The following is a 17,845-nucleotide window of genomic DNA, read 5'->3' on the forward strand; positions in this document are numbered from 1 at the left end:
ACACCTTGTCACACATTCATGTGCAGATAACCTACTTTCGTTTCCTATTATGTCTAGCATACTGTGTGCGGTGAGCCACGCAGAAAGTCTAAGATATTTAGACATGCCTCACTTATGGTTTTCTCACTTGCACACATACACACACACGCCCACACAGATACATACATGTACACACACAAACACGTAGACAAACACACACATGCATGCACACACACAAAGACAAAGACACACATACACACATGCAGACACACACACACAGTTACATGTGTGTGCATGTATGTATGTCTATAAATATGTATGAGTATCATCATCATCACCATGATATATATATTATATATAATATATATATATGCATACGTTTATAGATATATATGTATGTGTGTGTGTATATATATATATATAATGTAAATATATATACACACACACACACAACCGCACATACGTGTATACATAGAAATGAATTTGCTTATATATATACACGCATAAGCACACATTTACTGACATTTTTACTCTCTCACACTATGCACACACACACACACACACTCTCTCTCTCTCTCCCATACTCTTACACAAACGTGCACTGTTTGTTTTTTGCTTTTCTTATGCACACACACACTGACATTGATATGATTAATACTGTACAAACACACGTGCACACGCAGTCTCTCTCTCACACACACATATACACACATGCATGTACTGTTTTTTTCTTGACTTGCATTGTGTATGCAGGACCAACTTGTTGGGTTAATCTAACCAACAGCTAAGGGAAGACACAGCTACTGTTACACAGCTAGCGAGGACTTCTCTTATATGTGAGAGTGACACATATTAGACATGTGTGTGTGTGTGTGTGCGTGGTGCTGGTAACATATTGAATGTCTGCATCTGTTTAAGATATTTACGTTGATTTAGAACGTTCTGGCATCGGTACATATGGTAATACAATATATGCATGGTTTCAATAAAATGGGGGGGGGGAATAAATTAAAGATGATAATTATAATTTTTTTCTACTCTAGGCAAAATTACATTGACCCCCAGCGCATAACTAGTACTCATTTCACTGACCCCCCACCCAGAAGAATGAAAGGCAAAGACCTCAGTGGAATTTGAACACAGAATGTAGCAGCAGATGAAATACGACTAATCATTTTGCCCAGTGTGCTAACGATTCTGTCAGCTCGCCGCCTTAATAATAATAATAATAATGGTTTTAAATTTTGCCACAAGGGCTGCAATTTTGGGGGAGAGGATAAGTCAATTACATCGACCCCAATGTTCAACTGGTACTTATTTTATCGACCCCAGGAGGATGAAAGGTTAAGTCGACTGCAGCAGAATTTGAACTCAGAATGTAAAGACAGATGAAAGACCACCAAGCATTTTCCCTGGCATGCTAATAATAATAATAATGATAATAATAATAATAATGATAATGGTTTTAAATTTTGCCACAAGGGCTGCAATTTGGGGGGAGGGGATAAATCAATTACATCGACCCCAGGAGGATGAAAGATAAAGTCGACTGCAGCAGAATTTGAACTCAGAATGTAAAGACAGATGAAAGTCCGCCAAGCATTTTCCCTGGCTTGCTAATAATAATAATAATGATAATGGTTTTAAATTTTGCCACAAGGGCTACAATTTTAGGGGAGGGGATAAGTCAATTACATCGACCCCAGGAGGATGAAAGATAAAGTCGACTGAAGCAGAATTTGAACTCAGAATGTAAAGACAGATGAAAGACCCAAGCATTTTCTCTGGCATGCTAATAATAATGATAATGGTTTTAAATTTTGCCACACGGGCTGCAATTTTGGGGGAGGGGATAAATCAATTACATCGACCCCAATGTTCAACTGGTACTTATTTTATCAACCCCAGGAGGATGAAAGGTTAAGTCGACTGCAGCAGAATTTGAACTCAGAATGTAAAGACAGATGAAAGACCCAAGCATTTTCCCTGGCATGCTAATAATAATAATAATGATAATGGTCTTAAATTTTGCCACAAGGACTACAATTTTGGGGGAGGGGATAAGTCAATTACATCGACCCCAGGAGGATGAAAGATAAAGTCGACTGCAGCAGAATTTGAACTCAGAATGTAAAGACAAATGAAAGACCACCAAGTATTTTCCCTGGCATGCTAATAATAATAATAATAATAGTTTTAAATTTTGCCACACGGGCGGCAATTTTGGGGGAGGGGATAAGTTAATTACATCGACCCCAATGTTCAACTGGTACTTATTTTATTGTCAATTCGATGAAATAAAGTAGCTTGCTTGCCAACCACATGGTTCTGGGTTCAGTCCCACTGCGTGGCACCTTGGGCAAGTATCTTCTATTATAGCCTGGGGCCGACGAAAGCCTTGTGAGTGGATTTGGTAGATGGAAACTGAAAGAAGCCCATCATATATATCTTATATAAAATCCCTTCTGTCTGTGTGTATGTGTGTGTATGGCTTCTAGGATCTCGAGAATGCGATCGATAAAGCCGTAGGAAATTGTTTTTCTTTGGAATAGAAAAATAGTCTATCTTTATTCCTTCTTTTGCCGGTGACTCAAATTTAGGTTAAATCAGTGTTTCTCAAAGGGGATGCCTATAGGAAGGTCGGACAAGTTGTCTTGAGAAAATTCCATGCTGCAATTGTGTGTGTGTCTATTTGTCAGAGATACCAAACTTGAATGTCATAGAATTTTTGACCCCGAAGGAAAAGGCAAGCCTTTGGGATACAGTCCTTGCACATGTGCCTAATCAAAGGTTTTGCTGACATCTAGCACTGCAACATCGCTTCCATTAGACTTCTCTGAAGCGTGACACAAGAGAGATGGTCATCAGTGAATCCAGCTCTGCAAGAAGCGATACTGGTGGTCTCAGAGTGTGGGCAGAAAATTAGAGTTTTGTGATGTTGGAGAAAGACATTGTTAACGATTGTCTCCGTTACCTTGGGATGCTAGAAATTAGAGCAACAGGATGCTCGTCGCATGGGTCAGAAGGATTACCTTTCTTTGGAATGGGGTTCAGAAGTATGCTTCGAAATATCAGAGCATCAAACTGTAGGGAGTGACAGATGGGGTGAAATAACATCTGTTAAACATCCAGACATACATACAATCATCATACACTGCTTAACATGCGCATACATACACATACAGACACACATATGTACATGCAACAAAACTGTTAAATGTATGCATACATGGGCTAGACATAAGCGTTCCCATACACACTAACCATAGACTGTCAAATGCGCACATGTAGAACAGGATGTTAAACACATGCATGCACATATATGTGCACATGCAGCATGGACTGTTGGATGCATTAGAATTAATCACACACACCCACAGACATCCTAACCACATGGTTCCAGATTGATAAGGTGGTGAGCTGGCAGAACCGTTAGCACGCCGGGCGAAATGCGTAGCCGTATTTCGTCTACCGCTACGTTCTGAGTTCAAATATCGCCGAGTCGACTTTGCCTTTCATCCTTTCGGGGTCGATAAATTAAGTACCAGTTACCCACTGGGGTCGATATAATCGACTTAATCCGTTTGTATGTCCTTGTTTGTCCCCTCTGTGTTTAGCCCCTTGTGGGTAGTAAAGAAATAGGTTCCAGATTCATTTCCACTGCATGTCACCTTGGGCAAGTTTCTTCTGCTATAGCTTCGTGCTGTCCAAAGCCTTGTTAGTTGATTGGGTAGGCGGAAACTGAGAGAAGCCTGTTGTGTATATATGTGTGTGTGTGTGTGTGTGCGTGTGTCTTGGTGTATGCGTTTATCCCGCCACCACTGCTTAACCCTCCACACACACACACACACATGCAGCATTGATACGCACCACAGACTGTTAAATACACACGCATACACACATGCTCCATATCGTTCTGGATAAATTGACTAATTTAGATAAACTGTTATGGACTAAATTGTATTGAACAAAATGGAATGCACACAAATTGTGACCGACAAACCAACCTAGATTCGTGTGTGTGGGTATGTGTGTGTGTGTGCATGTGTATATGTATGTGTGTGCACGTGTATATGTATGTATGTGTGTGTGTGTATATGTGCTTGTGTAAGGCGTAGTATGGTTGAATGGTTAAGAAGCACAGCTGTTTTGCATATTAGTCACACTGTGTTCTGCTTGGTTTTTGTTGAGCGTAACTGTGTCTGTTGAATGTAGATGGAAACTGAAAGAAGCCCGTTGTGTGTCTGTGTTTGCCCCTCCCCCATCACCACTTGACAACCAATGTTGCTGTATTTACCTCTGTGTAACTTAGCAGTTTGGCAAAAGAAACCAAGAGAACAAGTCCTGGGTTAAAAAAAAAAAATATAGGTTCTAGATCACCCCAGGACTTATTTTTTTAAGCCTGATACTTATTCTGTCGGTTCCTTTCGCCGAATTGCTAAGTTATGAGGTGCATAAGTGCACCAAAATTAGTTGGCAAGTGGTGGTGGTGGTGGGGCAAACATAAGTGTGCGCACACACACACACACACAATGGGCTCCTGTTGGTTTCCATCTACCAAATCCACCCACAAGACTTTGGTCAGCCCAAGGTGCCATGCAGTGGGACTGAACCCAGAACCTTGTGGTTGGAAAGCAAGTTTCTTACCGCACAGCCGCGCCTGCTCCTTCAAAAACCTATCTCTAAAATTTCATTAAAAAAAGATGTTATTATGAAAGTTAACGAGAAACAAAGGGGTGGCTCTAAATTTTAAATTATACTAAATATTTCACATATATTTATATATTTCAAAAACATAATTATAATATATTAATTATTATTATTATTTTGTTTTTACAGAAACTGCTAACATGTCTGAAGAAGTAAGTAAATTCTTAATCTTCTCCTTCACCTCATAACTGTACATTTTATATAAAATTCTATTTTAACCCCTTTGATACCAAAGAGCTCCCTTCTATTTTAACCCTTTCGTTACCATATTTTTGCTGAAATATATTCCCTTTGTTTCAATTAATTTTAAAAATAATTAGGATCTAGTAAAATAACTTTGTGGTTATTAAGCTGGTGCTTGGAACTTCAATTAACGAGAAATTTTGATGGGAGATTTTTATTTAGATCACTTTATAACAGGATGTCTGTGTCCTAGGTCTAGGGATGGTCTCAAACGGGTTGGTAACAACAGGGTTCTCTTCTTTCTCTTTTTACTTGTTTCAGTCATTTGACTGCGGCCATGCTGGAGCACCGCCTTTAGTCGAGCAAATCGACCCCGGGACTTATTCTTGTAAGCCCAGTACTTATTCTATCGCTCTCTTTTGCCGAACCGCTAAGTGATGGGGACGTAAACACACCAGCATCGGTTATCAAGCAATGCTAAGGAGACAAACACAGACACACAAACACATACATATATATATATATATATACATATATACGGCAGGCTTCTTTCAGTTTCCGTCTACCAAATCCACTCACAAGGCATTGGTCGGCCCGGGGCTATAGCAGAAGACACTTGCCCAAGATGCCATGCAGTGGGACTGAACCCGGAACCATGTGGTTGGTTAGCAAGCTACTTACCACACAGCCACTCCTGCGCCTATGTGATTTAAATGATTTAAATTGAAACCTTCCACCAAAGCTTCATATTAACTCATGTTTCAAACACCAGCTTGATAACGAGTTATTTTATTGATTTCTTCTTTAATTTTCCAAATTAGTTGAGAAAAGGGTAGTAGCTTTCAACAGAAATTTGATAACAAAAGGTTTCGTCCTTTCAATAGCAACCAGTAATTTCTCCTCGTTCTACGATTCAAAATTGTTTCCTTTATGGCTGTGGTTCCTAAAGTGGGCAGTACTGCCCCCACCCCTAAAAATGTTTGGGGATCACTGCTTTACAGTGTTTATATTTAAATTAAAACTTTCCATCGTAATTTTATACAAGAACCACTTTTTTTCTTACATTCCAAAAGACTAGCTTAATAACAGAGTATTCTATCTTATTTAATCCATCTTCTCATCCAACCAAATTCTTCATTATTTAAAAAAATGGAAAAAAAAAAAATGAATTAAAACACTTGGAAAGTATCTTTCGTTAATAAAACCACATCAGAAGGGTTAAATGGAATTATTTTTGTAGGAAATGTTTCTGTTCTTTTGTGCAAAATATTTGTCATTTTTTATTTTAATGGTGTGTGTGTGTAAAATGACCCTGATGCAGTTACTGTTTATAAGTAGCACCCCCTGCAATCTCCCTTCTATTTACCTTACGTTAGCTGTAATATTTTTAAACAAAATGAGTCACTGGGTTGTGCACTAGCTCTTGGTCTGTGGGTGTTGTGCCTCGCCATCTGTTGATGTTTCACTTGCTAACATCATACCTCAGTTTCACATATCTTGGAAATTTGTCTGAACTATACTTGGAAAACACCACATCATCGTTTAACGTCCGCTTTCCATGCTAGCATGGGTTGGACGGTTCAACTGGGGTCTGGGAAGCCCGAAGGCTGCACTAGGCCAGTCAGATCTGGCAGTGTTTCTACAGCTGGATGCCCTTCCTAACGCCAACCACTCCAAGAGTGTAGTGGGTGATTTTATGTGCCACCGACACAGGTGCCAGACGAGGCTGGCGAACGGCCACGCTCGGATGGTGTTTTTTACGTGCCACCGGCACGGAGGCCAGTCAATACGGTACTGGCTACGGCCACATTCGGATGGTTGAGGAAAGAAAAACATTCTCATGAAAATAACTTTGAAACCTGGTTTGGTTTCAATGTTGGCATGGAGTTTCCCGTCACTACATTCCATACTCTGGTCCACAAATGTGCTCTCTTCTCATTGTCTCCACCAAGACAACAATGATGGCCACCACCATCACTACTATAGCGCCCCCTCTTCAGAGTTGGCTGGTCTCATGGCCATTCTGCTCAGGCTCACTTGTCCTTCTTCCCTTTCCAACTGTATTGTGTCTAACCCCACCCCACCCCCTGCTGTAACCATTCCACCCATACCTTCCACCCTCTGAAAATTCCTCCCTATCCATATTTCTGTTTTTGTCCTGCATGTTGTTTAAAAGTAGCATAGCATTAACTTATTAACCTCAGAAGTCAGTAAGTTGGGGGTCTGTGATGACCATGGGCACACAGCCCCTTTCTTCAGACAAAAAACAGAATCATCATCATCATCATCGTTTCGAGACCTTGATGTCCAGGTCAGAAAAGCAAAGTTTAAAGGAAATAGTAGTGATTTCCTTTGATTTCTAGACAGAAGCAAATAGGAAATAACATTTACAGACCAAAGACAAAAAACAATTTTTTTAATGTTACTAGTGTAATCTGCATTAATTTATAAATAGGAACTTCAAATTTTTGTGGCTACCAGACTAGTTTACTGGGCAGCCCTGTTTCACAGTACTTTGCACAGTATCATTTATACTTATGTACAGGAAGCTGTATTTTATTTAATTATTCAAGTAAATTTAATATTTATTTAGTGCTGAGAAGAGATGACCCTCAGTTTTGGAAAAATTGATAATCTAGAAATGCCTTGGTACCAAAGGTTTTGAAAATCAGTGTTGTACCTGTATAATATAAGTGGCTGAGTATTCCACAGATATGTGGAAGTGTGTGGCTAAGTGGTTAGGGTTTTGGCTCACAATCGTAAGGTCGTGAGTTTGATCCCTGGTGGCCCATTGTATCCTTGAGCAAAACACTTGTTTCACATTGCTCCAGTCCAGGCCAGTCCAGTAAGCTGGTAGAAGTGAGTTGTACATACAATTCAAAGGGCCAGCCTTGTTACATTCTGTGTTGTGCTGAATCCACCCAGAGAACTGAGTTAGGGTACATGTGTCTGTGGGGTGCTCAGCCACTTGCACATTAATTTCACGAGCAGGCTGTTCCTTTGATCAGCTTAAATGAAGCCCTCATTGTGCCAGGAAGCCAGATTGGTTTAACACATTGAGACAAGGCTGGTCCTTAAAATTAGGGGTACGATACATCCAATAAGCTTTGATACATTTTCCATCTACCCAGTGCCATTCACAAGACCTCGATTGGGCCAAAGTTAGAGTAAAGACACTTGGTCAAGATATCACACATTGGGATCAAACCCAAGACTGCCCCATTATCTTTATATATAAAAGAGAGGTTGTGTGCTGTGTGTCTCCTACGATTTAGATTCCTAACTACTCCCACATTTTGCGGTGCAGTTTAACCAAAACCGGGTATCTTATAGTCGTGATTCATATTGAGCCCTTCTGGGTATTAGCGTGCGTCTACGATGAGTCTACGATTTAAAAAAAAATTTACCATCAATTTTTCCCATTTTTAATGCATTTTTGGCATATATAAGGGAAGTAACTCTCTAAAAATTTATTATTAAATCTCAGAACGTATAAAGCTACAGTAACACTCCCCCCCCTTTGTGGTTAGCCATATTGAGATGGCTATTATACTTTACATCTCTAAAAATGCTTATATTGTTATTTCCCTTACAAACCCGGGCAACGCCGGGCGATACTGCTAGTCATTTATAAATTCAAGATACGTGTGCTGTGTGTGCTTGTCTGGGAAGTGTTCATTCAATATCCGTCATGTTTGTTGAGTTTTTTTTTTGTTCTTTCTTTTATTTATTTATTATTATTATTATTATTATTGTTTGCGGGGGGAACTTTCTTATTAACTCTTGAACTGTTATGATTAGACTGCAGTGGAGAAAATGGATTCTGGTAAGCATCCTTCCGAAGAGAGCACCATGCCATTAGAAGCTAAACGCCCCCGCAACTCTGAGACTGTGGAGCCAACATCACCAACTTCTGAAAAGAAAGCAGAGGTAAAATTTAATCAAGTCTGGGACCATTAACACTTACTTCTTAACGATCTCTTTCAACCACTTGCTTAATTTTTTCCTTGTTTATTCCCTCCAACCTTTTTTACCCTTGTAAAATTTTTTTTTTCAGTATATATTTTTCCCTTTTTTTTTGTATATTCATTTTTACTCCCTTCCTGTACTGCGACTATATATATATATATATACAGATCGCCATGTTGATTCGCTAGCCTCTGCACGCATTTTTTTTCTCTCCCTGTTTCTCTCCGTGTTTCTTTTCTGTGTATCTTTCTGTTGAAGAGCATAGGCTCGAAACGTAAAAGACTTGTTTTATTTATATTCCTGAGCGCCATACTAATACAATTGTTTGTTTGTATTCCACCTGCCTTCGTCTTTTGTTTATTTTCATAAAGCTTCCCGTTATATATATATATATATATATATATATGCAAAGGATCAAACAAACAGCAATGTGCAGGTGTGGATGTATGATTAAGAAGGTTAATTGCAACTACATGGTTTCAGGTTCAGCCCCAATGTGTGGCACCTTGAGCTTCTACTACGGCTCTGGGCCAAACAATGTCTTGTGAGTGAATTTTCTGACAGAAACTGTATGGACACCAATTGTATGAGTGTGTGTATGTGCATGCATGTATGTGTGTGTGTGTGTGTGTATGTATATGTGTGTGTGTGTGTACACACATATACCTTTTTACAGGTTTCAAACTGTGGCCATGCTGGGGCACCACCTTGAAGAATTTTAGCCAAATGACTCAACTCCAGTACTTTTTTTTCCCTTTAAGCCTGGTACTTATTCTATTGGTCTCTTTTGCCAGTCTGCTAAGTTACAAGGATATAAACATACCAACACTGATTGCCAACCAGTGGTGGTGGTGGTGGTGGGATGGTGCAAACACAGACACAAAGACACCCACACACATATATATATACAACAGGCTTTCAGCTTCAATCTACTCAGTACACTAACAAAGCTTTGGTCAGCCCAAGGCTATAGCAGAAGATACTTGCTCAAGGTGCCACGCAGTGGGATTGAACCCGGAACCATGTGGTTGGTAAGCAAGCTACTTACCACACAGCCACATATAAAGTGTGTCTGTGTCTGTGTTAATGTTCTTGTAACTTATTGATTGATTTGGCAAAAGAGACTGATAGAATAAATATCAGACTTGAAAATAAGTACTAGGTTTGGTTTCTTTTGACTAAAACCCTCATGGTGGTGCCCCAGCATGGCCACAGTCCAATGATTGAAATGAGTGAAAGGTAACACAAAAGAAACAAGTGTGTTGAGTAAAGATTATTTGCCAACATAACATGGCAGTCCTGGTTTAGGACAAACGCTACTGTGATTTAGCCCCAGGAGACATCGTCTCCACCTAGCTATAAGACACGATCTGTGTCTTTATATTTTCGAACAAGGGCTTTTAGCACCCCCACTCAGATCAAAACAATATCTGTGTATCGCGATTTCCAGGTTATTTCCCTTTATCAGCACAGAATAACTGTTGGGTGTGCTAACTGCCCTTGTTTGAAAATATATAAGGACACAGATCATGTTGTACAGCCAGCTGGAGATGATGTCTCCTGGGGCTAAATTACAGCAACATTTGTCCTGCTGAATATCTCTCATTGAGAGATTTACAATTAGTCACAAGTGTGTTATCTTGAAATCTTTTTACTATTTCAAATCGCATTTTGTGATCAATAGCTTCATTGGATATAAGTTTCCAGCAGATCTGTCCCTAGCCCTCTGTATTTATGATGGAAAAAGGGTCAAGAAAATAACTGCACAAGTGACAAAAGATCCTTACAGGATATTTTTGTTTGGAAGCACTAGTTTATTGGGTCTAGTTGATGTTAATATCATAAGCTGGTGTACATCATGGAAAGGTACATACATACTCTAGACCAGTGGTTTTCAACCAGGGTTCCGCGGAACCTTAGGGTTCTGCCAGTACAGTCTAGGGGTTCCGCAAGAAGTTACAAAACTGCTAAAATCGGCAGTAATTTTTAATTCTCCTGTGCAGATATGTGTGCATAAGACTATTAAATTATTGCACAGGGGTTCCTCGAGCCAGTGGAATGTTTCCTTGGGGTTCCGCTCCAGCAAAAAGATTGAAAAGCACTGCTCTAGACTATGTTAGAAAACAAAAAAAAAACCACAGAAACTCTTCTAAGATACCATACAGTGGGATTGAATCAGAACTGTGTGATTGCAAAGCAAACTTTTTTAACCATGCAGCTACATCTTTTGGCCAATATTTGCTCTAGCCCTGATCTCTTGTTTTCCAGATCAGTTATATATCCAGCTTGTATTGATATTGGTTAACAATTTTTTTTAATCAAACAATGCTTAGTGGACCTTGTCAACATTTTAACCGTTTAGTGTCCATATTACTCAATCAAATGTAATGTTTATTTATTTACATTGTCTTCAATTAACCATGCATTGTTTCATAGCTTAGAGATTTCAATGATGTGATTGTATATTTTTAGAATGATATCATATGATAGGTTTCAGAAATCAGATCTAGCTAGTTTGGGTGTAAAGCAGAATAATTGAGCCAGATATGGCTGGTTTAAAGGCTAAAGGTTTAGGCAAGTTTAACAGCTGTATCAATGTTTCTTAACCTCAAGCCAGCCATGATTGCAGAGTATGTTTGAGAGGTCAGATCTAACCAGTTTGTTCTATGATGATGATGATCATCATCATCGTTTAACGTCCGCTTTCCATGTTAGCATGGGTAGGATGATTTGACTGAGGCCTGGTGAACCAGACTACTATCTGATCTGGCAGAGTTTCTACAGCTGGATGCCCTTCCTAACGCCAGCCACTCCAAGAGTGTAGTGGGTGCTTTTATGTACCACCGGCATGAGGGCCAGTTAGGTGATACTGGCAACGGCCATGCTCAAATGGTGCTTTTTATGTGCCACCTGCACAGTAGCCAGCCCAGCGGCACTGGCAACGATCTCGCTCGAATGTTTTTTTCACGAGCCACCAGCACAAGTGCTGGTAAGGCGATGCAGGTAATGATCGTGCTCGAATGGTGTTTTTAACATGCCATCGGCACAAAGGCCAGGTTGTTGCTCTGGTAACGATCTCACTCGTATGGTACTCTTAGCACTCCACTAGCAACAGATGCCAGTCACCGAGTTTGATTTCGATTTTGCTTGCCTCAACAGGTCTTCGCAATCCAGTATGATTTTGATTTCACTTGCCTCAAAGTGATCTAAATTAAAACTTTCCATAAAAATTTCATGGCAATTTATGTTCTGAACACTTGCTTAATAATGACAAAAGTTATTTTACTATATAGGTGCTGGAGTGGCTGTGTGGTAAGTAGCTTGCTTACCAACCACAGGGTTCAGGGTTCAGTCCCACTGCATTTCACCTTGGGCAAGTGTCTTCTACTATAGCCTCGGGCCGACCAAAGCCTTGTGAATGGATTTAGCAGACGGAAACTGAAAGAAGCCCGTCATATATATATATATATATATATATATAATATATATATATATATATATATATATACTTGTGTGTGTGTGTTTCTGTGTTTGACTCCCAACATCGCTTGACAACCGATGCTGGTGTGTTTACGTCCACGTAACTTAGCGGTTCGTCATAAATAGACCGATAGAATAAGTACTAGGCTTACAAAGAATAAGTCCTGGGGTCGATTCGCTCGACTAAAAGGCGGTGCTCCAGCAAGGCCGCAGTCAAACGATTGAAACAAGTAAAAGAGTAAATTCATCATTTGAAAAAACAAAAAATATTTGAAACAAAGGCGGCGTTTTTCAGTAAAATTTATTGTGGAGCAAAAAAAAAAAATGGTTTAAACTAACCTAATTTCACTCTTTCGTGTCTTGGAAGAGTGTTTGTTAATTCTAGGTTCTTAATCCCTTTCTGATCACCATGGTAATTCTAAATCCGCTTCGTTGAACCTGAATAATCTTGTGAAACCACTAGATTAGTAGGATCTGTATTTTCTGGTCTTGTCACAGTAATAAGCTTGGACATTTACAACGTATTTCAAACATATGTCGAGGTGGGGGGTGGAAACGATTTTGATCGTTGATGATGATATCCATAAGACCATTGATCTTTTAATGTCTCATGCCTTTTTAGACACGCTAAAACTTATTGATTGCTTTTTTTGTGAATAGTCATCATCATCATCAGTATTTAAATGTCCATTTTTCCATGCTTACATAGGACAGATGGAATTGGTTGAGGTAGATTTTCTATAGCTGGATGCCCTTCCTCTGGCCAGTTCTCACTTCATGTCAAAACAAGAAGACACACACACACACACACACATGCTTCTTTCAGGTTCTGTCTACCAAATCCACTCACAAGACTTTTGTTGGCCTGGGGCTATAGTTGAAGACACTTTCCCCAAAGTGCCATATAGTAGGACTGAACCCAAAACCATGTGGTTGGCATGCGACCTTCTTAACCACACAACCATGGATGCACTTGTAGTATTTTTGAATTCTCTAAAAAATATTGTTTCCCTTTCCATTAAATGTAGTCTTGTACATTTTCCTTCCTATTCATTTAACACTCCATTACCAAAAATACTGAAGACCATGCTACACTGATGAGGTCAGAATAACACCAAAACATGTCCCAAAAAGATAAAAGCATGATATTAACCATTGACTTATATCAATTTTTTTTTTTTGCACCATATGATTATTTATAGTTAGTATTTTTAATGCTTAATGCAGTAAATATTTTAAGAACAAACTTATTGATTTTTCACGTTAATGGTGTCCCTGAATTATTCAAAATTAACTGACCCACTCTCATCAGCTTTTGTAATTATTGTCTATTGTGTCTATTATTGTTCTTTTTATAACCTTGCCATCAACTGTTTTTTTTGTTTTTTTTTTAATTATTAATTAATTCTAATGACAGAATTACTGAGTTGATTAAAATGCATTTAGTTTCAACAAACACTTCCAGGATTCAGTTGTTTTTGCCACAGATTTGACTCCTTCATCTGATTGAATTGTTCAAAACAATGCTTGTCTGATTTATAGGTGCAGGCATGGTTGTGTGGTTAAGAAGCTAGTTTCCAAACCATGTGGTTTCGGGTTCAGTCCCATTGCATTGCACCTTGGGCAAGTGACATCTACAACAGCCCTGGGCTAATCAAAGTCTTGAGTGGATTTGGTTGACAGAGGCCAAAAGAAATTCATTATTATATATATATATTTGAGTAGTTGAATGAATTATCTCCATTCTTTCATATAGATATATATATATATATATATATACACACATACATACATACATACACATATGTGTTAAAAGCACCATCTGATCGTGGTCGATACCAGCGCCTCTGGCCCCTGTGCCAGTGACACATAAAAAGCACCCACTACACTCTTGGAGTGGTTGGTGTTAGGAAGGGCATCCAGCTGTAGAAACACTGCCAGATCAGATTGGGGCCTGGTGCAGCTTCCTAGCTTCCCAGACCCCAGTTGAACCATCTAACCCATGCTAGCATGGAAAACAGACGTTAAACAATGATGATGATGATGATATATATATATATATATAGACACACACACCAAGTTAGGGGTTGTGGATCCAACCCTCTAAGAGATAATACTTATCCAATATACTGTTGGTATAATACCCAAATTATTAATACACAAGTGTCTTTAATTGCAATGCAATAAAAACTCATTTATTGTATTAAATGGGTGAAAGTAAAGAAATGGTTTACCATTAATTTATATTACAAATAAGAAAATGGAGAAACACATATATATACATATATATAAAATAATATACAAAATGGGACAAGAACGCAAAACATCCGGACAACTAGGTGATACAAAAGGGACAACAAACATCCAGATAGCCAATACAAAAAAACAAGGACGGGTCATTCGAAGCCTTTTATCCTCAGTCAAGAACCGGATCATCCTCGCAATTTTGGCCGATATATATATATATATATATATATAAATATATATATTTGTGTGTGTTTGTGTCTCCTTGTCTTGACATTGCATAATGTTGTTAACGAATGTCATTCATTTCCAATATTCTGTAAAAATATGTTGGACCATGGGGGGAAATATTACCTTGCTTCGAAAAGTGCGCATCGTAATTATTAAGATAAATCTTACTTGGAAAAGGATGTGTGGCGTGTGATCATATAATCTCTATATATAAAGCTGAAGTTGTCTGTGTGTGGCAGGTTTGGTAGCCTTCAACTAACACTATCTCCTCCGAGACCCTGCAGCGCAAGTTGACCAAAATTGAGAGTATGATAGAAGGCTTGCTCTTCATTCCGTAGAAGATAAAATTCAAATCGGACCATGTTAACACCAAAAATTATTTACATCAAAAAGGTGTTTATTTTCTATGAAAACCCCTATTCTTTACGTTTTTTTTACTGCAGTGTCGCCATTTTTCGGTGTATTTCAACCAGAAAAATGTTCACTTAAAGAGAACAACAAGCTATATAATGCAAAATTTTTACTTTTCAATGATTGAAACTATCTCAAAACTTTGTTAACGCGACATCAAAGTGTGCCGTTTTAAGCGCAACTTAAAAACAAATTCGCGCATCGCCGGGCTATACTGCTAGTTAAATGATAAACAAGCTTTTTTTGACTAAGGAATTCTCCTGCCATCATCGTTTCAGTGTCCACTTTTCTTTGCATGTATAAGACAGACGGAATTTGTCGAGGCAAACTTTATACAGCTTGATGCCATTCGTGTTGCCAACCCTTACCTATTTCCAATCAAGTGATATTTCCACAAGGCATGACATGTTTTTTACGGATCATTGGAAATAAATGATATAACTTGCTTAGTGTCGTTTGTTTATAAACATCACACTATGTCAAGACAAAGGAACACAAAAGTATGTATTAAGTTGAAGTGAGATAACACACACACACATATATATATCTATATATTTTGCCATTCTAAGATTTTTGTGTCTGTATTTCAGGCTGGAAAACTCTGGGGTGGTAGATTTTCTGGGAAAATTGATCCTATCATGGAAAAGTTCAATGCCTCTATTAGTTATGATAAACGAATGTGGGAAGAGGACCTTCAGGTAAGTTACTTAATTTTTTACTTTTAATCTTCGCCTTTCTTGTCTCCTCCCTCGCACTTTCTCTTGTCTCCTCCCTCCTCCTTCTCCTGTCTCCTCCCTCACACCTTCTCTTGTCTCCTCCCTCGCACCTTCTCTTGTCTCCTCCCTTGCACCTTCTCCTGTCTCCTCCCTTGTACTTTCTCCTGTCTCCTCCCTCTCACCTTCTTCTGTCTCCTCCCTCCTCCCTCACACCTTCTTGTCTCCTCCTTCGCACCTTGTTGTCTCCTCCCTCGCACCTTCTGTCTCCTTCCTCGCACCTTCTCTTGTCTCCTCCCTTGCACCTTCTGTCTCCTCCCTCACCTTCTTTATGTTTCCTTCCCTTCTCTCTCTAAGATCCTATCTTTATTATAAATTAATGTATTTATTACTTGTTTCATGTAAATCAAATTGATGTATTGTGGTGGTCACCTATAAAGATGCAGTTATGCTTATTTCAGTAGTACAGAACAACCATTTAATATTGATTTCAAACTTTGGCATAAAGCCAGCAATTTGACCCCAGTTTCAACTGGTCCTTATTTTAACAACCCTAAAAGGATAAGTCGACCGTAGCAGACCTTGAACTCAGAATGTAAAGACAGATGAAATGCTGCTAAGGATTTCAACCAGTGTGGTAACACTTCTACCAGCTCACTGCCTTCAATGACCATTTAATATCAAATGATATTTAGGGCCAAAGTGGGGTGAGCTGGCAGAATTGTTAGCATGCCGGACGAAATGCTTAGCGACATTCTGTCCATCTTTATGCTCTCAGTTCATCAAGGTCAGCTTCGCCTTCTTTCATCCTTTTGGGGTCGATAAAATAAGTACCACTTGAGCACTGGGGTCACTGTAATTGACTGACGTCAACCACTGAACTTATTGTGCCAAAATTTAAAAACAGTATTAACCCTTTCGTTACCAACCCGGCCAAAACCGGCTCTGACACTGTAGTACAAATGTCTTGTTTTCATAAGTTTTTCATTAAAATCTTCCACCAAACCTTAGTTGCAATTTATGTTCTTAACACTAGCTTAATGATAATTGAATTATTTTACTAAATTCTTTGTTATATTTAAAATAATTGAAAGAATCACAGAGCATCTCAAAATAAATACAGTAACGAAAGGGTTAAATTCTATTTTGGGCTTAAGCAAAATTAATTTAAATGTGGAATGGCTTTGGAACGAAAATTGAAATCTTCAAATGGTTCCATGAAGATTTCATCTAAGAATCTAAAAATGCAAGTGTGAATCAGATTCTGAAGTTTAAATTTTTCTTACATATGACTAACCTTTCTGTTGGCAGGGCAGTGTGGCTTATGCGAAGGCCATCCAGAAAATTGGACTGCTTTCTGAAAAAGAATGCGATCTCATCGTTGAGGGACTTCACAAGGTTAGTAAACTGCATAGTCACTCTCTACCTAATTTGAGGAGTCTTTTGGGGGTTTTTTCTAATCTCTGATCATCATCATCATTGTTCGACCGTGGTCGAGACAATGGAATTTACTATGTTACGCCAGACTTCACGGTCCATCATAGCATTACGGAGGTCCTGTTGCTGGATGCCTGTATCCCTGGAGATTACATCAGGGTAGGAGAGTGTGCGCCCTCTGGTATTGCGAGTAGATGGCTTCCAGAGGAGAAGAGTAGAAATTACTTCTTTTTCAGCTCTACAACAATGTCCAGCAAACTGGACTCTCCTACCTTTCACAAGAGATGGCACAGGTGGTAATTTCCCATATATTTGCATTTTGGTTGGATGGCGCTTCCACGAGAGATTTTGAGCTCTCATAAGGAGGCGAGTGTAGGTTCCATCCAACCGCCTCTCAAGCTTCTTTGATAACGTCCAGGTTTCTGAGCCATATAGTAGAATTGGTTCGACTGTGGCTTTGAATATTTCAAGTTTGAAGTCTCTACTTA

The 17,845-nt window shown here is 39.0% G+C and overlaps 1 protein-coding gene across 1 annotated transcript in view; it reads left to right on the forward strand.

Annotated features, from left to right (window-relative positions):
• LOC115224245 (argininosuccinate lyase) overlaps positions 1-17,845 on the forward strand; it is a 50,101-nt gene that overhangs the window by 12,277 nt on the left and 19,979 nt on the right. Inside the window, exons 2-5 of the mRNA XM_029795049.2 lie at positions 4,819-4,841; positions 8,674-8,802; positions 15,798-15,905; positions 17,232-17,318. Coding sequence (XP_029650909.1) covers positions 4,819-4,841; positions 8,674-8,802; positions 15,798-15,905; positions 17,232-17,318 — 347 coding nt within the window. The remainder of the gene's footprint in view (positions 1-4,818; positions 4,842-8,673; positions 8,803-15,797; positions 15,906-17,231; positions 17,319-17,845) is intronic.

Source organism: Octopus sinensis, linkage group LG25 (genome assembly GCF_006345805.1).
Source record: "Octopus sinensis linkage group LG25, ASM634580v1, whole genome shotgun sequence".
NCBI classification, from domain to species: Eukaryota; Metazoa; Mollusca; class Cephalopoda; order Octopoda; family Octopodidae; genus Octopus; species Octopus sinensis.